Here is a 21,472-nt window from a genome sequence, read left to right as displayed (position 1 = left end):
AATGGGTATTTCGGGGGCCTGTGACTGCAGAGAACTTGACCTGATGGCAGATTTGGTCCCTTCTGGTCCTCCAGCCTGAGAGGAGGAGTGCAGGACTGCTGCTGGCTCCCCATTGCTGAGGCCATGCACCCCAAAACTCGCCCTTCAGGTGCAGCACCACATCCAGCCCCGTGCTGGGGGGGCAGCGCATCCTCTCCAGGTGGGACCCACACGTACTAGTCCCTCCTTCTGTGCATTAGCAGAGAAAACGCCGCCTTGTATAAATTTACGTATGACTTGGCAAAATGTATGTTTGTGTCATTTCTGCACGAGCAGCAGCCAGCTCTGCTGCTTACACATTGTGGCGGTAATAGAGGTGCTTGAGTTATAGTGAAACTTATTTCATTTTACAGCTCCTACAGCGTTAACAGATGTACAGGCGTCTGATCCAATCATGCAGCAAGGGATTTTGGGGCCAGTGCTTCCAGTTTTGACAGTGTGTAAGCTAGGAGCAGCCATACATTTTACAAACAAGAATAAACGACCCTTAGCAACATATGTCTATGCTGGCAGCTCCAACGTAATCACAAATAAGGAACCCTGCTAGGCAGGAATGTATCTGGGCTCTGCGTACGGTCAGTACGGACAAAGCATCTGCCTTCCTCCCATTATATTAATGAGGTGCAGGCACTGGAATCCCTATGCTGTAAGGCTGGACTTGCTCAGTGGGGACAAAGGACTTGGAAAAACAAATGCTAACCCAGAGCAATGCAGCTTTATTTGTTTTAAAGCCGGTATTTCATTCTAGTGACACTTCACTCCTAGCCGCTCTCCTGCCCGCTGTCTCACCGGGCTCTCGGGCATTGCTGTACACTAGGACTTCTTCACTGCTTCAGCCCCAGTGTCACCCCACCGCTGGGCTCTGCTCCCAGCCCGGAGGGTGCACTGAGGTCAGGGGACCCAAGCCTTGCTGCAGTTTAACAGCCAGCAGCTCCCCTGTGTACCTTGGGGACAGCATTCAGGACAGAACAGTCCCTCTTATACAGCTGAGCGCTGTACAACGAGGTGATGAAGCAGAGGGCAAACACTGTGCGCTCACTGTGAACTCTCAAGGGGCCAAGCGTGGCCCCTGCGGAGCTCTGCTGAGCTGCAGCAGCCCACAGGGCTGGGACTGTGCTAACCCTGGTCTATGCTCCCTCCTAAATTCAAGCCCTGGCCCACTGTGCCTGCTTAACTAAACAAGAGGGTCACCCCAGCCACCAGCCTGCCTCTGCTTCCACCACAGAAACAATTGCACAGACATATTCGGGGAGAGAGGTGAGCTGGAAGCTGAGCGCACTCTAATAAATTTAACCTCTACATCACATTAAAGTGTAGTAGCCAAATTATTTCTCCTCATAATCAAAACAATACTAGCTTTGGTCCCAAAACAGGAGTGAGATCTCTTCCCCCCAGCTGGAAAAAAGAAAATACTATAAATCCATCCTGGAACTGATTTATATAGCATTCATGAAGAATTTATATTCCAAAGAATTTTATTCAATTAAACTTGAAAAGCCTCTAGATTCTTAAGGTTCAATAGTGATCACTGAGACAGAGCTATCATAAAACTGGATGGCCTGTCTGGAGCAGGCATTGAGAAAGTGTCTGATGTGACATTGCAGCTGACGGTACAGTCCAAATCAAGAGCATTTGTCACTGGGATGTGTTACAGGCTAAGGCTTGGAAAATTACTCTGTGAAAAATGTGCATTAACAATAGCCATGAAGTATCTGTTTAAAAAAAAAAAAAAAGGGTGAGTAATGAGAGAGCGGTATCTATTAGCGCTGGGCATTCTTCACTCTGACCCCACACTGATTAAAAAGTTAACACAAAAGCCAGAGACTCTTTCAGGAAGCAAGTTTAAGGTTGTTTCTACTTAAATAATTGAACAGAGGAAGCTGCATGAGTGACAGACAAGCTCCCACCACTGAAAGTGGCACCCTGTGTGCAGGATGAGCACTCCCGATGTACATCATCACCTCACAGCCCCCAGGATTCGGGGACGCCCCTCCATACAGGGAGGGGAAGACTTAAACCCCCTGATGTGTATTCTTCCCAATTACATTTCCAAGCTGTAAGTAGCCGAGAATTAACTGTAAAACTGTAGTTGTTTGTATTCTGTGCAGCTCGGGTAGCAAGGAGTTAAGTCGTTCAGCTGGCTGTAACGCACTTGTTCACATGGAGTATGGCTTTTGGCAGTTTTCTGTCCATCAGGAAGCTGGAAGAGAATGTCTTCTCTGTTGAAGTACCGTGATCTGCTGTCATGATGTTTGCAGCCAGATTCTCCAAGCTCTAGGACATGTTCCAGTCTACTCCGCTGAGGGATCCGTGACAGTGACGCCCCTGAGGTCAACGCGGACGTTAACAGGCGAGAGATGAGCTCCTTTATGTGTTGGCCTCTCTCTTCCAACTCAGCTGCCAGCTGAGGAGGCAGCGGGCCCCTGCTCCTCATCACAACTCCTTTATCTGCAAACTTCGCAACTTGAATGGCCCCCAGTAGGTAGATACTAAAACTAAACAAGGGCTCTACTCCTTCGGCTGGTACCTGCAAACGCAGAGGGGTCTGTGCACTCAGAGGGGCAGCTCGGGGTGGAGTTAAGCACAGCTACCTAAACAGAGCTTGAAATCACAGAATCATCCTGCCTGCACGTGACCTGTAGGATTTGGCCCTTCCTCCTTTAATTCCTCTATGCTGCCTGAGACCCATTCCTGGCAGAGGATGCACTGGATTGTCGGCACGGAGACATTCTTCACATGCATAAAGAGAGGCAGCCAGCGCCAAAGAATTCTTAGTGCATTCCTGTAAATCTACACAGCTCAGTTTCAGCCAGCCTTGATGGATTGAAAGCAACTTAAAAAAGAAAAGCACGCTGGGCTCAGCATTAAAGTATGACAGTTAAGGGCCCTTTGGTACAAGTAAATCACATTTATTATTTCAAAGCTTGTGGACAGAGTTCTTGAATCTCTACACAGTTGCTGTTCTGTATGAGCATTATGACTTACAAAGAGAAGCTGATTGTTTTCTCTTTTTCATTCCTCAGAGTCCTGTCAAAGCCTTTCCACAGCACCTGCCACTGCCCAGGGAAATGAAGACATCTCTAGAAATCAGCTGTAGTTCTTTGAAGTCTCCTGCCTCAACTCCAACCCAGGGCAAGCAGTAACTCTGATGCCATCGCTGCAGTGTTATACAAGGGATATTTGGACAAGGCCCAGTGAACAGAACAGCTGTGTTTCTCACAGTATTTATGAACAAGGTCCTAGTTATTTAAGCTGGAAGTTCTTGGCAGGTCACATTTCCAATCCAGACTTGTTCTCTTTCCCTTCCTTGACGGGGGAAAGCAGTCTGCTGGATTTAGCTTCCCATGATCAAGGAAACAAACATTCCAGCTCCCAGTTATGGTTCAGGCTTTATATATATTTTCTCTTCCTTCCCTTCCTTCATTGCAGCGTAACGTGCCAAAACAAAGAGATAGTCGCTCAGCCTGGAAACCAAGGGAGAAGCAGTGAAACCGTTTCTCACATCAGGTGTGTTTGTATTCAGCAACGCACAACTGCACAGCAAAGCACATTTGATGACAGCACAAGAACAGCAGGTAAAGGAAGCCAACGAGAGACCGCATGAGAAGCGCTTTCCAAAATAGCTTTCAATAAGAAAGTTGACTGCTCCCTCAGCACCGCAGCAGTGCCTGTAAACATACAGGCCTTACAAGAATACTTTTTAACAAGCTGCTTGTTGAAACTTCAAAGATCTTATTCTAGAAGGGAAGCTTCTTGAGAGGTAAAACCCTGCAGTTTTATCCCAAGACTTTTATTCCCTTAGTCTTGGGATAAAGCCCAAGTGTTCCAGGCACACTTCAGTAGTACAGAGTAAGGGTTTGGGATTTTTTTTTACCTGTTTAAATATTTGGCCACGTTTGGATCTGCTTCCCCTGCTTGTACTAAAGGAATCACGCTAGAAAAAGAAAAGGAAAATTTTAGTGTATTTAATTTTCTAGCTCTTGACTGCACAAAGGACTGCGATTTGCTGCAGCACCAACCTTCACGCCCCAACCTCACCTGGAGTCCCCATTCTCACTCCCCACAGCACGGGTGAACACTCTTTACTTCCCCAGAAGGAATCTGTGGTGGCTGAAGGATGCAACTAATTTTTGTAACTGTTCTAGAGGAACAGTTCTGCAGCTCCACTCCTCTAAAGGCTGAGTGGGTATCACTGAACAACAAGAGCAGTTTGCAGGATCATTATCCTTTTCTGCAGGTAAACAGGGACCCTTCTTTTGTTGAGGGAACAAAGCTGTTCCTTGTCTCCCGACTGGTGTACAGCCCTCTTTCTAGCTTTCTTTTGACAAGAAACCACTGACTATGATGTTAGTTTTTTGAAGATCACGCTACTGCGGTGTATCTTGTCAGAGTAGCAATCCTCGCAGCAGAGCAGATCCACAAAACCGTCTTCCTGCACATCAGCGCCCTCAGTGAAGAACCCCCAGCAACTTAGAACTGCTGATGAGCAGCTTCAGGCTAACACAAGAGACTGCGTGGAAGTGATTTACATAACGAGCAGACAAGACTGTTCTATGGACCTTACCAAGGGAGCTTTCATCTTCAATAGAGAAGTGGGACAAGGTAAGTGCAGGCAGTAACATCTTAAAGCTTCCCCAGATCTCACACCTGCTGGTGCCCCAGCTTCCACGTGTGCTAGCCTACAAAATATATTTAGCAAACCAGATGCAAGTTGCACACAGATGCATCTCAACGTAAACCTGTCTGTTCCTTCTGAAGTTCTTGGCTCAGATGACTCAGTTCACGGGAGAGAAGAGACTTGCTTTTTGCTGACTGCACTCCTGGAATTTGACTAATACAAACATACAAAGCTTGACTCAAGCTCTAGCCGGGCGCAATACAGCTATGGTTGATTGCTCTGACTGCAACGATTTGCTATCAGTGTAGCATTCTGATTACCTCTTAGCAATTTTATTCTGTTACACTACAGCCAACACTCACCACCTTTCAGCTCTGCGGCAGACAGCTCGGGAAAAATGGAGAGCAGCACTGCTTTTACCTCCCGACTGGAACAACAATGAAACAGCGGATCAACATCTGCTAACAACAGATAGGGCCATCCACCTTATTGTATAACTGCAGCAAAGCTTATCACGTCTCACACGCATGCAACCGAACCCTATGTTATGGCAACTGGGAAGAGATCTCTGAATGCAGTAGGATGTAGAAATTTAACTCAACCGGGTCCTTCTCTCTGCTTTTCTTTTGGTATTTGTCCATGCACATTAATGGCCTCACAACCCGTTTTCCCACAGCAAGTGGTGGAGCAGATTTACACTAACAAAGCAAGGGCCTCTCCAGTCAGCGAGAAGCATAAGCAGTACCTACGGGCAAGATGAAAGCTCTGAGTGGAGGAAGCTGCTCTGAGTAACTGTCGATCCACTGCTCCAGCTCCAGAACTGGCTTCTCACTAAAAGATGTTCGTTCTACAGAGGGAAAAGAAGAATCAACTAACAGAAATGCAGAAGTGATTCAATCTACAGATAGAGTTCTACTTTCATATTTTGTAGATCAGTAATTCCTAAGAAAGCATCCAAAAAAATCCTCCTGCCAGAGCATTCCCCAGCCATGGCTGGGTGTCAGTGTTGGGGCAGCACCTCAGGCCAGGTTACATCGCTCGAGTCACACAAACGCAGCAGCTCTTGTGACCCTGCATGACTTCACGCACTGCGGAGCAGCCCTTGGGCAGCTCTACCTACCGCATGGCGGAACAGCCTCCCCAGCGCCCATCTACAAAGATAGCTGTGATTCAAGAACTGTTATCCCAGGAAAGGTACTGTGGGGCTTACTTAAGTGAGCCTCCCTGGCTGAGGAGAGAGGCGTCGCGATGTTGGAGCCCACATCCTGCAGCATACACTGGACCTAGTTGTGGCAATCAGGACGAAAATAAGAAGTGCTTTCATTAACCAGCCTTTGATGCTCCGGTACAACTGCAGCAAGCTCTGGGAGGCGACAGCTGGTTGTGCTGATTAAAGAAGATCCTACCCTTGTTGTTCATCATCCCCCAGCCTGCTGGCAGGGGGGATCAGATAAGTGCTCCCTAATTGCTTTATGAGAAGCCAGATTAGCGCATGTACCTGTTTTCACTGGCACATTAAACCACCCTGGCTGACTTTGCAGAAAGCAGACTGGGGAGTGCTCACATAATCCCGTTGCTGGTAGGACACCGAACCGGTAACCTCTGGAAGAAAGGCAGTGACAAACAGCTGCAGACAGCACTGGCTTGATGTCACGTCTGCTTCCAAGAGGGCCATCTCTCCACAGCCTGGGATACGTGAGAGGCAGTTTGGTAAAGCTTTTTAAAGTCTCTGATTAGCTCCTTTTGAGTTCTTGTGCACAACGACACCAATTGTTAAAACCCACAGATGGCCACGGTGGGAGCTGTCTCCCACCATCATGCCCATGTGGTTACTTTTCCCCGATTTCAAATACGAGGCTATGTGACAACCAAGACTTCTGTCCATAACTCTGTACAGTAACAGTTCTGAATAAATCTAGAGATATGTTTGTCTGCCCATAACCAATCACTTGATTTACCAAATTCCCTCCTGGTTAAAGAAATTTATTTCTTAGAGAGTAATCAAGGGTAAGTCTTAGGTTATTTTTTATTTTAATACTAAATTAAATAAAACTCCTGTGTGTCAGTGGGAGCACTGTGTCTAAAACTAAAGAGTGTAAGAACAGGTTTCAATAGCAGAGATGAAGTGACTGCACTGGGTGAGGCTCATCATTAATACTCACTTTGTGAAGTTGTTCAACAAATGTGTGGCCCTTTTCACTGCTAAATTCACCAGCAAGCCTAGGTTAAAGAAAAACAGACTTAGCTGGGAATTAAAAAATTATCATGATTATGCATATATGTTTTTCCATATGAAAAAACACAAAATTTGGACATTCCTGTCCATTTGTCAGTGCAACTCTCCAGAGAAATTTGGTCTACAGCATATTGCCTTCCCTGCTGCTGGGCGGTGGGCTGGAAGTGCAGTCCATAACAGAAGAGGATGCCCAGAAGATGCCCACAGAAGGGGGATGGGACGGTCTCTAGGCCTCCGTGGGTGCGGCGGGCCTGGGTTCAGCCTGCCCAGGGCCAGAGTTCTTGGAGAGCATGGCCACCCTGGCAGGACACGGCTGGGCCTCTGCAGCCCCTCCGCCCGGCAGCAAGAGAGGGTCCTGGGGCAGGGGGTTACCCGATGGCCGAACTCAGTTCGTCCGTGGCTCCCAGGGCTTCGAAGATCCGGTCACCCTTCGGCCTCCGCTCCCCGGTGAAGGTGCTGGAGAAGCCTTTGGAGAAGGCCCGGGGGAAGCGCTCAGAGGCTGGGCCCGGCTCAGCGGAGCCGCGGGCTCGGGCCGGGCTCTGCCCCGCGCTCCCTCGGGATGTGTCCCCCGCCGCCCCCGGGCACTACCTGCGTCTCCCGTTCTCGTGTAGATCTTCGGGGCCCGGTCGCTGCGGGGGCCGCGGTCGGGGGAGCCGCCGTCGGGGCTGCGGAGGCACAAGCCGTGACAGGGGGAGCCGGGCCCTACCCCACCCGGCCCCCGGCCCCTCCCCGCGCTCACCTGCCCGCCCCGCTCTGCTGCTGCCGCCGCCCCAGCGGCCCCCGCAGGCCCCGGCCCACCACCGCCGCTCGCCGCAGCATCCCTCCCGGCCGCCGTAGCCGTCGGCCGCCGCCCCTTGACCCTCCGCGGCCGCCGTCCCTCCTCCCTTCGCCCACGCGCGCTGTCACCCCAGTGCCGCACCACTCCGCGCCGCCGCCTTCCGATTGGCCCTCCCGAAGTCCCGCCCCTGCAGGAATGTCGGCTATTGGTTTAAGCGTAAGGAGGGAAGGGCAGGGCGCGGCTTCTATTGGTGAGTGGCGCTGCTAGTCCGTGCGCTCGGAGTTGGGCGGCTGAGGTGGCGGCGCGGTACTCCTGAGAGTTCGTGTTCTGCCGCGGGAGATGTGGGAGCGGAGCCTGGTGCTGTCCGCCCCGGGGAAGGTGATCCTTCACGGAGAGCACGCCGTGGTGTACGGCAAGGTAAGGAGCCTGCCGCCACCGGGGGCTCCCGGGGCTTCGGCCCGGCTTCCCTCATCTCACTTCACGCCGCTTCTCCTCGCCCACAGGTGGCCTTGGCCGTGGCGCTGGACCTGAGGACCTTTCTCCGCCTGCGGCCCTGCGGTGAGGGCAAGGTGTGCGTCCGCCTGCCCGGCGTCGGCGTCGTGAGGAGCTGGGACACCCCCGGCCTCCAGGCCCTGCGGGGGCGGTTTGCAGGCAAGCGCTGGGAGGAGGAAACCGCTGCCCGTGCGTCGCGTGGGGCTCTCGGTCCTGCCCGGAGCCTCCTGCCCCGTGACTGCGCTGGGGCCCCCGCGGGGTGACACCGCGGGGACCCCACAGGGTTATTTGTTCCTGCTGCAGAGTGTTGCTGGGCCCCGTTGTCTCTGACCATGCTCAGCATGTGTTTAACTGACATGTCCCTGCACACTCCCGGCTCAGGCACCTGCACTCCCTCTGTGCGCCTCTTGTGACCTGCCTGATGCTCTGGTATCCGTGAGTGGCCCTTTCTGTGGCTGTGTCCTCCTGTTTCAGGTTCCCAGGGGCTTGTTCTAGTGCTGCTGTAGCGCAGGCAGTGTTGTAATACGTACAGGAGCCAGCCAGGGTCCACATCCAGGTGTATTACTGATGGAGGGCTGAAAAGGAGTCTCTCTGAAACTGGTCTGAGTTGAGGTCTCCTTGGGAAGGCAGGGGCATGGGGCCTGTTTTTCTGCCTCTCTGCCCCATGCCAGCCCTCACAGGAATTTCTGCAGCATCTTGTACTGGGTGGAGCCCCTGGCTGGTGGTTGTGCCATTTCCCTCCAGTGGGCCTGGCGTTAACTCCTGTGATGCTCATGAGCACCATTTGCTTAGCAGAAGGCAGAACAAACTCTGCTGAGTCAGAGCACTGGTAACCTTTCTCAGCACTGACCAAAAGTTCTCTTACGTGTATGCCTGCTCCTGGCCACTTGGAGTCCAGACTCATGTGAAGCACATCAGAATATCCATGCTCTTTAATAAAGAGTTTGTGACTTGCAAAGTTCTACATAGTGGTGGATGGGTGCACTGGGAAGTGTAGGCAAGGAGACAGTTCCTGTAATATAACACAGGTGCGGAGTGTGGAAACACTGGGTTTTATGAGTGGCTGGTGGAGATTTTGCTTTTATTTTATCGTGAATCCTCAGGCAGAAAGTTTGTAGGTGAAATCTGAAATGGGCTCAGTCTGTTTCTGCCTACTGTAACAGGAGATGTTGTTCTTGTAAATACTGCTTTCAAGATTAACAATTCCCTGGTTTCTAAGTGTTTAAATTCTCCCCTGCTTGCTTCCATAGCTGACTTTGATGAATCTAAGTCTCCCAGCCTAGAACAGCTGGATACACTGAAAGAGTTTGCTGGAATCGCTGCCGGAGCCTCCGCTCCCGAAAGCCTTGCTGCTCTTGCCTTTCTTTATATGTGCCTGGCTATTTCGGCTAAGTATGGGTAAGGCTATCTTCCTGCCCGAAAATAAACATGCTGTCTTGAGTGCTGTTCACTATTAATTGCTTCTACAAGGTCACAGGAAGAAACCAGATCTCTGAGGTGAAATAAGAAATTACAAGGAATCTCACTTCATTTAGGTTCTGAGCACCTCAGGAGTCAATCTTTGGAGTGGGTGGGGTGGCCCAAGCAGGTGGGCTGGGAGTCATCTGCTCTTGTTGAGTTTAAGTCAGAGCAGTTCATCCCACCCTTCCTGCACAGTCAACAGAAGCAGACTCCCTCCAGCAGGCAGCTCATTTCATCCTAGCTGAGGTTAGAAAAAATGCTACAGAAATGAGCTGTGAATTCATTGTCTGAACTAAGTCTGATCTCTCTTGTGGGCTGAATCTCCCTAAAAATATGAGAACTTGGGGTAACAGCAACTCGGGGCTCTTCCAGTTTCTAAACTTGACCAACACCATTGATATCATCAGTGTACGTTACTGGACAGGTGCTTGGGGCAACGTCTGATACAGCACTGCTTGCTGTTTTAAACCAAGTCAGAACCTGACTTCAATATTCATAGCAAAGAAATCAAAGGTTAAGGAGTTACGATGTGTAGCTGCATCATGTTTTGCTTTGCAGTCTCAGAGTTGCTTGGTGGTAGCACTGGGGCTGTCATCACCCTGCTCCGGAACCCTCAGTTCGTAGTTCGTGTCACTCACCAGCCAGTGAAAAGCTCCTGGGTTTGACGTTAGGATCTGTAACACAAGCCGGACACATTCAGTGGAGAAAGGGGGCACGTGGCACGGATATGTGCATATTTCATCTTCTTCAGCTTGTCGCTCCAGTGGGATGTAACCATGCAGTTATGGATTTGGGATATTTATGCTTTATTTAGAAATATGTTTAAAATCCTGTTTACAACAATCTTTGAAGGGTATCTTTATGGTGCTACTCAAGTATTTAGTTACTAAGTGCCCCTGCTAGCAGCTTGACAAGCTGTGCTAATCATAGATCCAATTCAGCAAGGCTTTGTTCTAGTACAATGGCTTAGCAAGGCTACTCAGCTGTGCTAACTGAGCACTCATGAAGCCCGTGTGTGTGTGTCGGATGCGTATGCATGTGCTGATATTGCCAGTTTTCAACCAGCTTTTCTTGTGATCAGTCATAATTGGCATCTTTTGCCTTTGAAATGTTTTCTCAAGATGGAATTCAAGGTCATTGTGTTAGTTCCTGTGTGTTTGTGTTTCAGAGATGTTCCGAGTGTGGACATACTGGTGTGGTCTGAACTGCCCACGGGAGCTGGGCTGGGTTCAAGTGCTGCCTATGCCGTTTGCTTGGCGGCAGCCCTGCTGACAGCGTGCAGAGCCATCTCGTGCCCTCTGAAGGAGGGAGAGTCCACAGCCAGGTAACGCATCAGGGAAGGCTCCCTGCTTTGGATTCACAGCCTGGGGCAGCTCTGCTCTCTGTGCTCCTGTCTCTCCTTTTACCTGCACAAATTCGGGCACTGGTACCTCTCTTGGTCTCCCCGGCCAGCTGCTGGGCTGTGGCTGTGGCCACAGGAGTGGCACCTTGAGCCCAGCTCCTTTCCCTTCCTCTCTTATCGCTGCCCTGTGTTCCCAGCAGCAGAGGCATGCCCTGTCCCAGGGCTCTGACCCGTGAATCACATCTTTACCGTTTGCTTCTCCTGATATAGCAGCTGGATGCAGAGACTTCATAAAACTTGCACCATTTCCCTTGCCTAGTGTAAGATACGCATAAGATATACCTAGAATAAGAAAAAGATATACATAAGATATAAAGATAATTTTTTTTAATTTACTTTGCCAAGCAAATAAAACACACACTTTAATGTGGTGAATAATTTTTAATCTCTATTTCCTCTCTGTCCCTGAGCATCTTCCAGGTTTTGCTTTGACTCCTCAAGGAATCGAGGATCCTTTCTGTTTTTTCTGCATTTTCATATGATTTTTTTTCTGCATGTGGTACATTTCTTCCTCATCTCCTGCCTGAGTTTCCCCTGTGAAGTGCCTGGTGAAGGGGAGTTTCTTTCCTTCTGCCCTTGGGTTGCTTTCCCTTGGAGTTCAGTCTTGAAAAGCTGGTCTGCTCTGCTGTGTGTCTGAGGAGGCTCTGTTTAAAGATGCCTATCACAGGTGGAGTGGCAGAACCCTCTGTTGTACGCTTGGTGCCAGGTACAACGTTTTATGGTTGGCTTCTACGGACTTTGTGTGGGACTGAAAGTGAGACAGCAAGAGCGGGGTGTCTGTTCTGCTTCAAAAACGGAGTTTGCAGCCTGACGCAGAAACGCGTTCTTAGAGCAGAGCAATTTGTATGCTGTGCTTAGGCAAACCTCCCAAATAGTCACACAGCATGAGAAATGAAAGGCCGGTTCCAAACCAGGCAGTGAGTGGTGAGGATGTCTTCGTTCCCTGCTCGTGCTTCTTAGCTTCAGCTTGAATACAGCGTAATTTTTTTTCCTTCCAGCTGGCATGCAGAGGGGTAAGTGAGAGATGGGGGGTGTCAGACTTCAGAAGGTTTTTGCTTAACGTTGCAAGAAAAGAACAGTGTGATATAATGACTCCTGTGTAAAGAAGAATCGCAGCCTCTCAAAGAGGATTAAAAACAAGTGGTTTACAGCAAACTGTGCTTCTATTTTGAGTAGCGGTGGCGTGAGCTGTTTTCCTGAATGCTTCACAGATTAAATATTGGCAAGTGAAATGAAAGGTGTGTGGAGATGGGTGAAGACATTCAGCTGAGGCCCAGGGAAGCACGGAGTTAAAGGAAGCAGCTTCCAGGTAGCAGGTGGCTCTCGGAATATCTGCCTTGCCTTAGCAGTGGTTAGTGACCATTCTTATTATTTCATATAAGACTCTGTGATGCTTTTCCAAAATCATTTTTTGTGCCTTTGCTCCATTGTGTAATACCTTTCCGGGCCCTGATTTCTAAAAACCTGTCGAATGTATGTTCTCCCTGCACCGAGCGCCAGCTCTGATCTCTGTAGAGCATCGCTGCTGCTGGGATATCTGATAGGGCTGTGCATTAGGCTGTTCGAGCCATGGCTTGGACCACGCACTGTGTGTCTGGACTGCAGAGCAGGCGGCGCCGTGTTGCAGGGGAGGATCAGAGATGTGTATTTGTGTGCCTGTGTGAGTTTTAAGTGTGTTACAGCAGGGTGGAGGAGGGCTAGCTGGCTCCCTGTGGGCCTTGAGCTTCCGTTGGGGTGCCAGGATTTGAGAGAGTCCTTCAGCATGGAGTGGATGGGTTTGAGAGAGACTGGTGAGTTTTGAAGGTGGTTGTGTGGGTACATGCCTTGTGGAAGTAGGCGCAGAGCAGTGGGGTTTGGGGAGGCACTGGAGGAGAAAGCACTATGGTGGAATTGCAGTGAAGTTGCAGCCAGCAATTGCTTTGTAACTGGCAGCTCTGCGTTGGCTTTTTGTATTGCTACAGCCCGTTAATTAGTAAGTTCAGGCAGGGGCCTTGATCCTTGCTGAGTCTGACCCAGCACCAAACTCTTTGTGCCAGCATTTAAACTCTCAAAGCACTTACCAATTCATGTAACTTCTTTCAAGACAACAGAAAGACCTGGTTTTGTGGTTAGCATAACACCTTCTGGATCTGCATTTGGTTCCCTTCTGTGCTCTAAGTGCCAGCACCCGATGCAGCTTGAAGTCTTAGGAGTTAATCCCTAAAAATCAAAGTCTTTGCTGGAGATAGTAAATCAGTTCTAACTATACCTTTTGACCCAATTTGTGAGGTTCTTGCAGCTGAGCAGATGGAAATTAGAGGCGAAGTTGCACGTGTGAAATGCAACTTTTATTATTCTCGTCTCGCATCGTGCCTTCTAGGTCTATAAATACAGCGTTCTGCCTGTTGCTCAGCAGGATCTCAGGCCAAGCTGTGTGGTAACACGCAGTGTCGGGGAGGTGGGGATAGGTCTGGCCTTGCATTCAGTTCAATTTGTTCTTCACTAGGCCGGGGCTAGGATCTTCTCCCTGAATCTGCGCTCTCCCTTGCCGCTGGCCCGCAGCGAGAGCGCTGGGTAGCGGTTGTGCCCTTCGTGCTGTCTCTGTCCGTGGAGCAGCGCCAGTTCCCCTCGCGGGGCTGGGTGTGTTCTGGGTGCTGCCATGCAGAAAAGTGCCAGTTAGGCGCTGTAAACAGCGATGCCCGCTCTCCGCTGAGAGCGTGCAGTGCACAGAGGGAATTTGCGGTGCTGGGGCTTCCCACAGCAACTGGGTGCCTTCTATGGTTCCCACTGCTTTTGTATCTCCTGTGGCCTCTGGTGCTTCTCTCTTGTTGCTCTGCACGTGCTGGTTTCCCTTGTGTATTGGAGTCTTTTTCTTGCCTTTCAGGTGGACAGAAGAAGAACTGACTTTGATTAACAGCTGGGCCTTCCAGGGGGAGCGGATCATCCATGGCAGTCCCTCGGGTGTGGATAATGCTGTTGGTACCTGGGGTACGTGTGTGTTTGCCGCTCCCCAGCACTGAATGTGGGTGCTGAGGAGAGGCTGACAGGGTGGCAGGGCAGCAGCCACATCACCGTTCTCTGTGCAGATGCCACAAGTTGCATTTCCGCAAACGATAAGGCTTGGTTGGGGTTGCTGCAGGGACGCTGGATGGAGCAGGTTGCCTCACTGCACCGAGGTGCAGCAAAAGGGAACAGAAACTCCCAAATTCAGGTCCCTGTTTTGACCTGAGTAGAGGGAACCCTTTTGTGTCTTGGTTTGCCCCATCTGCAAGCTGGGACCGGAGCCAGCTGTGCTGTTGGGAGACTTGCTGCGGTAACACCAGAGATCTGCATCCCTCAGGCAAGTGCTGTGGGGCAGAGACCCTGTTGCAAATCCCTGAAACTTAAACATTCTGGCGTGAACAAAGAAACCTAATCCTGTCCCAGGGATAATGCAGTAGAAAATGCAGTTGGACAGCTGTCATTTAGTTTCAATTAGCAGAGACTTCCAAGGGTTTTGGAAGTGTCCTTGGAGACTTTTAATAATCTTTCTAATGAGACCTAATCGTAATGCCTCTGTAAAAGTAGGAGCCAAGTGAGACATTCCTTTTGGACAATGAAATTCTACGCTGAAGGACGGCTGCTGATATGAGTGCACACGTTCAATCTAGTTTGAAACCTGCGTGCGTGGCTCTGCCCCAGGGAATCACTGCTTGATTATTTTCTTCAGTAAGTGTTTAATGCTGGCCAAACTCTTTGCCTTTTAAAAAAATATTTAATGTGATCCCAGAGTAGAGGAGAGCAAAGGGAAAGGCATTGGGTTAACTACGTCCGGCCAGACCCTCTCATTAAGTCAGCAGGGTTAGGCAGATTCATGCTGTCTGGGAACATGGTTCATTTAGCTGGCGTTTCTTGCAATTACTGTCATATGCTCTGGGTGAGGTTCTAAAGATGAAAGACCTTCTGTCTCTTACGACACTGTGTTATCTCTCAGCTTGTTGTGTATTGAGACAATGCATGTATTTTACTTTAGGTGGAGCCCTGAGATACCAATCAGGAAAAATCACATCATTAAAGAGGTAATATTCGAGTTTAAAAATAACACTTACATACAGTGGGTGGAATATGTCAAAGAAGCATTGGGTGGATCTTGTAGGGTATAAGATTGATGGGAGATCGCTAACAGAGGGGCGGAAGGGCTTTGTAGCCAGATTTTGCCGTGGGTGTGGGTAGCTTGAGTGTTGTCTTGGTTTGGGGTAGACGGGAACAATGAAATGTTTGGTCATTATCTGACATTAAATGAACACAGCAGAAAGGATCAATATTAATTTCATGGCATTTTGGGCAGCAGGAGCGGATCTGCTCCTGGCAGCAAATGACATTGCGAGGAGGGGGAACTTTTTGCTTACCTGGTGGGAGGACTGTGTGAAAACCAAGCTGCAGGGACAAATCCAGGTCCTGCATGTTCCCTCTGTCTCCTGCCAACGAAGTATAATCTGACTCCATTAAAATCTTTCACAGTGCATGAAATTGCTCTATTAGCAGTTAATGGCTACTGCTGGCTAGTCTCGCAGATAGCATTTCAAAGGAAAAATTTTACTTGAAAAACATGGATTTCAGTAAATATGTTACAGTGCTATTTATAGCACTAGTACAGTTGTTCCTTGTATCTAAGAGGAACAAGCACGAACCCAGCCAGCACTTAAGCACTTGCTTAACTTTTTTAAAACTAATGGAACTCCTTATCTTGGGTGTCTTGCTGAAATAGGCTTTGTGAGGCAGAAGGAACTGCAGGTGTCTGGGCCTTGGGAGCTGCTGGGGGGCCATGAAGGAAAGAGGTGAGGAGGTGTCTCTTGTTGCTTCCAGGGTGCCAACACTGAGGATCTTGCTGACCAACACAAAAGTCCCTCGAAGCACCAAGGTCCTGGTGTCTGGTGTGAAAGAGAAAATCCTGAAGGTGCAGCACCTGCGTGGTCACAGGGATGGAGACGTGTGCTGGGGAAGGGTGGGGAATAACCCTCATGAGCTCACATCTCCTCACGCGGGGCTGCAGGTCTCTGGGGATCTCTTGGGAGATCCCTCCTGTGGTCACTGCATATCCAGCTGCCCTGGGAATGGGGGTTCAGCTTGCCACCTCCCTCTCTCCAGCCCTAACAGGGCTTGCCGCAAAAATCACCACTTCCTTCCTCTGGCCTCTTTCTCTTCCTCCAGTTTCTGCAGGTGAGAGCAACTTACCATTGCCCTGCTCTGCGGCAGGGGGTTCTGTGAATGAGTAAGCGCGAGTGGAGTGAGGAATCGTCCAGCTCCAAGAGACTGGGGCCAGTTTTATCACAGTGGTATTGGAAGACTAGCGAGCAGTCTTCTCACATCTTGCCTTCCCCCCCTTCTCAGTTCCCTGCTATAATGAACCCGGTGCTGGACTCCATCGACGCAATTTCTCAGGAGTGCCAAAGTGTTCTGGAAGCAATGCCTGCAAATCCATCACCGGAGTATTACCCTGTGCTGGAGGTAAGGGGCTTGTTCGCCAGTATTTTTAGACACTGTTACTGTTGAACATCAAAATGTCATTTAAAGAACATTAGGTCTAAGAAAAAATCTGATAGCAGGAAATGTTCAGTTCCGAGTGAAACCATGGTCTGTGTGCACGCTGCTTTTAATGCCCTTTCTGGAGCCAAGGGACAGAAAATGCTGCTGGTGTCTCTCCACAGCAGTGCACAGGGAGGGAGTGGGCCTGGTGCTTTGTGAACCTGTAGCTCTGGAGATTTTGTTTCCCTTTGCTAAGAAATGTGAGGGAGTTCAGGCTGAGATGCTGCCTCCCTGTGCTGTGGGCCAGCCACACTCGTTCTGGCAGTCACTGGCAGTGAAGCAACTGCTTTGTCATTGCCAAGGCTGGAGTGAAGAGCAGAGAGCCCAGCAGCCACTGGTTTGTGATGAACTGGTTACGAGCCAGCTCCCATTGCTTTGCACTCATCCTGGCTCCAGAGAATAACAGAGTTGTGCCCAGAGCTGACCTGACGTTGATGCATGAGGTGCATACAAAGATCTGTGTTTGTCTTGGCTTTGTTCAAAGTAGGAAGGGCTGCTGTGGTGGGGGGAGACACGCGTCCAAGTGGCAGAATTTTTTTGCAGTGCTGAGAGCACTGTAGTCATGATCCATACAACTGTGGAGCAAGAAGGTGTGGCAGCGTCCCAGCCGAGGCAAACCTGGCCTTGCCCTGGGTGCCCAGTGACCTGGATGGTCAAGAACCATCTGGTACCAGCAGTGCAGTTCCTTGTTGGCTCTCCTGTGAGGACCTCTGCTTGTCCTTGCTGTTGCTGGTAGGTTCTCCCCTCCGCAGGCATGAGTGTGCTCCAGAGGTGTAGGAGAGGGCTCTTGGGTGGGACAGAGCTGTTGTCACAGCTCGACCTGTGACAGCAGTGAAGGGCTGCTCTGCTAGCAGATGGTTGGTACAGCCTTCTCCTCTTTGCTTCAGGCTGTGTTGCACCTCACTGCCTGTGGGTGGGCTACTGCTGGGGCTGCAGCAAAGATGGGAGGGTCTCCTGTGGGATTCATAACAAAGTCCTTCTGCAACCTTTGCACCAAGAGGATGGTGGGTTTCTGTACCCCTCAGGGTGGGCTGACCCTAATGAGGGCCGAGCTGGCATCAGCTGGGGGAGGTCTGGAGTCTGTTTGCAGCACAACTTCAGACAGCTCCTCTCCACCTTAACGCATTATTGCTCAGGCTGTCGGAAGTACTGGGAGATGGGGAAGAGGAGGGCCAATTTGAAGTGTGCTTTGAGATCCTCACATGAAAGAATCCAAAGCAGCCTTGTGTATAGTGCCTGGGAAGCAGCACTGCAGTGAGGGGGTTTCTGTCTTGAACCTGTTGTTTTGGCTTGTTCTTGAATTGCCCACGGAGGCACAGTTGATTATATGCAGCATATATAGATATTTGGCTGTTTCTGAAATATGCAATTCTGGACAGCATTGTATTTGAACCATCGAACTAGTCTACTGTGTCATAAGCTGTCATCAGATTCGTGGCAGATTTTGGATCAGGAGATGACAGGTGTCTTGGATCATCATAGACAGTGCTGTGCCCTCACTCAGGCATATAAAGAGGCCTCTGGATGGACGTCTGTCCAACCCAGCACAGAACTTGATGTAGCTGCTCTGCATGCAACTGGCCACTTCATCCCCTCGCGTTTGTTTAAGGACAGTACAGAAATGAAATGCTCTGGAGGTGGGGAGAGGGATTATTTCTGCATTGTCCCCTCCTGTGTGGTGTTGGCAGGAGACCTGTGCAGAGCTGAGGGAGGGTGTTGTGACTGACACCTGCCACGCTGCAGCGTGGCTCCCACCGCTCCCTGTGCGCGGCAGCCCTCCCGGCTCACCGCGAGCCACTGGCGGCAAAGTGCTTGGTGGCACTGGCTGGAGGAGGGAACGCAGGGCTCCTGTTCGGGACACTCTCTGGGACTGGTCCCATCTCAGCTGGCTCCCTGCTTGTGACACCCTCTGGGACAGCGAGGGGAACAGCCGCCACACACCAGGGAAGTGATCGAGTTGTGGTGTCAGACCAGCGCTGCTGAGTGAGCTGCCTCCGCTGGCGGCGCTGATGAGCGAGGCGGGCGCTGCGGGGCTTGGGGGCCTGGTGTCAGTTCCTGGACCTGCTCCAGGCTCGCTCTGAGTGCGGGCCAAGTCCTTCCCTCTGTTCCTTAGTTCCTCACCTCTTGTACTGGGAGGAAAGAAGCTGTAACTCCCACCTCTGTGTGGTCTTGTCCATCCCTTGGGCCCTTTGGACTTTGCTGTGGCAGCTTTCTCCAGGAGCAGCAGGGTTTGTGGCTGGCTGGGACAGTGTGGCACAGATGCACTTGCCACTCACCAGAGCTGGGCAGCTCTGCTTGGAGGGTGGCCTTGCTTGGAGAATGGCTTGCGCTGCTCTCCCCCGAAGGGAGGACTCTCTTGACCCCACTTGAGCTGGGTGCCAGATTCCCAGCGTGGTGCTGGTGAGAGGCCCCTTGGCTCGCAGCCCAGGCCCTGCCCGTGAGGAGTGAGAAGTGCGGCACAATGCAGATGAGGCAAGGTAGCTCCATGTCGCCTCTCCAGCGATGCTGTTTCAGACTTGGCTGTGTCAGAAGTCCCCTGGATTTAGTTATGCTGGATGGATTGCAGGGCAGGGTGACAGCCAGGAATGAGAGCTGCTGGCTTAGTGCCCTTCCCACGGCTAGTAGGGCTTGCACAGTCTCCTGCTCAACACTTGTGTGACAGGGGAGAGGTGAAGTGGTCAGGAGGCATCAGGGAGCTCTGATTTAGCGCCTGAAATAAATATCTGCTGGCAGCTTGGGGTGACCAGGATTTTCTCTGTCTTCCCTGAGCAAGGAGGTCCAGAAGCTGTTGTACCTCTGTCACTGTGGTGGGCAGCAGCAGCACAGATCATGAGGAGGTCAGGGACAGATGAGCAGCCCAGGGCTCAGACTCTGGCCTTGACTTTGCTGCCCAGTGCTGCTGGGCCCTGAGACATGCTGGTGGCTGAATTCCCTGGAGAAATGAGATGGCTGCGCAGGGGGGTGGCTGGGAAGGCAGGGCAGCACCTTGCTGGGGAGGGAGCTGCAGCTGCGAAGAGCCTCTGTCACCATGTGTGGTCATCTCATGTGTGTGCGGTTGCTTTTAGGAACTCTTTGATATAAACCAACACCACTTAAACGTGATCGGAGTCGGCCATCCCTCCCTGGACAGGCTATGCCGGGTGACAGCGTCCCACGGCCTGCACAGCAAGCTGACCGGGGCTGGCGGGGGCGGCTGTGGCATCACCCTGCTGAGACCAGGTCAGTAACCCACTGCTCGCCCTGGGCATCCTTCCCCCATTCCACGTGGCCCTGCCAGTGGGGTCCGGTTTGGAAGCAGAGGGATGTGATGCCAGCCCTCGTATGGCTGTGGTGGGATGTGAAGCCATGTCACGAGCGTGGGATGGTGTCTAGCAGAGCCGCCTGGCAGTGTGGTTTGCAGTGTTTGATACGGGGGCGATTCAGCACGTTCATTTATGTGTGTCAGCTCTTCAGGGCATTGGCCCTGTTCCAGGGGGCATGTGTTTAAATGTGCGATGGCCCGTTTCGGTCTCCCTGCAGTGGCCTAGCTGACTAACTGGCTGTTCTTGCCTTCCTCTTGGCAGACACCTCCCCGCTGGCCGTGGAAGCAGCCAAGCGAGACTTATGCGCCTGTGGATTTGAATGCTGGGAGACCAATATTGGGGCCCCTGGAGTGACCCTGCACTCCCCCTCGTCTTTAAACGCCAAAGTGCTGCACGCGCTCTCCGAGAGTTAAGCTTCTGCCTCTGGCGAGACTGAGCTCTTGGCACCATGTCCTTGGAATGATAGCTGTGCATGCTCTGATGCCGGGAAATATCTCTCCCGCTCTCTTGCATGGCTGTGGGCCTCTAGATGTGGGTGCAGAACCAGTTTTGGGCCTGGTGTCACTGGGAGTAGGGGCTACAATGAGGACATGGGAGCAACTGCTTGCACTTGGGCTAGGTGCGAGTTTGACCCAGGCTTTCCAAATCCTGTTTTGAATTTACTTATTCAACTGCTGTGCTAATCCCAAGGGGCAGGGGGAGAGGGTCTTGGCTGGATTCCAGCATGGATAATGACACTTTGCTTGGTTCTGCTGCTTCAGATGCATGTGGTGTCGCTTCCCTTCTCCCTTGGCGTCCTGCGAGGGCGGGCAGCGAGGCTGGCAAGGTGGATGTGCAGAGCGCTTTGACGCTTTTGGGTGAAAAGCATCTTGGCAGCTCAGGGCTTGACACTCAGGTCTCCCTTTCTCCTGGACTGCAATTCACGGTGGAGAGGAAACCTTTAAATAAGGCTCTTGCCTGCTACTAATTAAGAGTTGGATAATTAAAATGAAAGAAACAGCACATTTCTAATGAGATTATCACTGTTTTCACTCTTTCCCATAATCTCTGCCTGGGTTGATAAACAGGGTCCTGTAACCAGGCTCTGGTTTCTGTTCACATGTGTGAGATCAGGTTCAAACAGCAACTGTCATCTGCAAGGAGGGTGGCTAAAGGCAAGGAAAGTCTTGAAATTTCTACTTGCAAGAGCTCTGCTGGGATCTCTCACATTTCAGCCTTAAACGGGCATGTCCTTGACCCTGCTTGGTGTTGGGGGAGGCTTGGGGGCAGAGGGGAGCTGGTGACAGAGCAAACACAGATTTGTTTTAGTTTGACGTAACTGTTTTTAAGTAGGAAAAAACCCCAAACCACCTCCTCAAAAGCTGGCCGTAACTTGCAATTGGCAAACTATAAAACCTAAATGCATTTAAACTTATCACGCAAATGTAAATGCAGTTTTTACTTTTGAAATTTTAATGAGTTGTACCACAGAACTAAAGGGAATTAGCAGGTAAGTGTCTGAAGCCAGAGTATCTTGAAGTAATGCGCTGGCTCTTTGTGGCTGTGGTCTCTTCTATACCTGCCGAAGAGATTTTTATCATTGTTTTGTTTGTCTGGGATT

General features: G+C 50.8%; 2 protein-coding genes across 2 annotated transcripts; one reads left to right on the top strand and one right to left on the bottom strand.

Moving 5' to 3' along the window:
• Positions 1–3,415: 3,415 nt before the first annotated feature.
• On the bottom strand, positions 3,416–7,776 carry MMAB (metabolism of cobalamin associated B; the record flags this gene model as incomplete). Its single annotated transcript, XM_082007815.1, has 9 exons — positions 7,633–7,776; positions 7,482–7,558; positions 7,266–7,359; positions 6,820–6,877; positions 5,868–5,940; positions 5,407–5,504; positions 5,020–5,084; positions 3,914–3,973; positions 3,416–3,503 (listed from the first exon to the last, which is right to left on the bottom strand). The coding sequence occupies exons 1-9, from the start codon at positions 7,710–7,712 to the stop codon at positions 3,416–3,418; spliced, it is 693 nt and encodes a 230-aa protein (XP_081863941.1). The 5' UTR covers positions 7,713–7,776.
• Positions 7,777–8,010: 234 nt separating this feature from the next.
• On the top strand, positions 8,011–20,314 carry MVK (mevalonate kinase; the record flags this gene model as incomplete). Its single annotated transcript, XM_082007773.1, has 10 exons — positions 8,011–8,088; positions 8,175–8,322; positions 9,414–9,561; positions 10,793–10,948; positions 13,890–13,993; positions 15,018–15,063; positions 15,851–15,941; positions 16,376–16,492; positions 19,636–19,789; positions 20,134–20,314. The coding sequence occupies 10 exons, from the start codon at positions 8,011–8,013 to the stop codon at positions 20,283–20,285; spliced, it is 1,194 nt and encodes a 397-aa protein (XP_081863899.1). The 3' UTR covers positions 20,286–20,314.
• Between the last annotated feature and the right edge of the window lie 1,158 nt (positions 20,315–21,472).

Source organism: Phaethon aethereus (genome assembly GCF_964289735.1).
Source record: "Phaethon aethereus genome assembly, chromosome: 17".
Taxonomy (NCBI): Eukaryota; Metazoa; Chordata; class Aves; order Phaethontiformes; family Phaethontidae; genus Phaethon; species Phaethon aethereus.
Note: the sequence above shows the minus strand (reverse complement) of the source record. Positions and strands in the feature narration are given on the sequence as shown.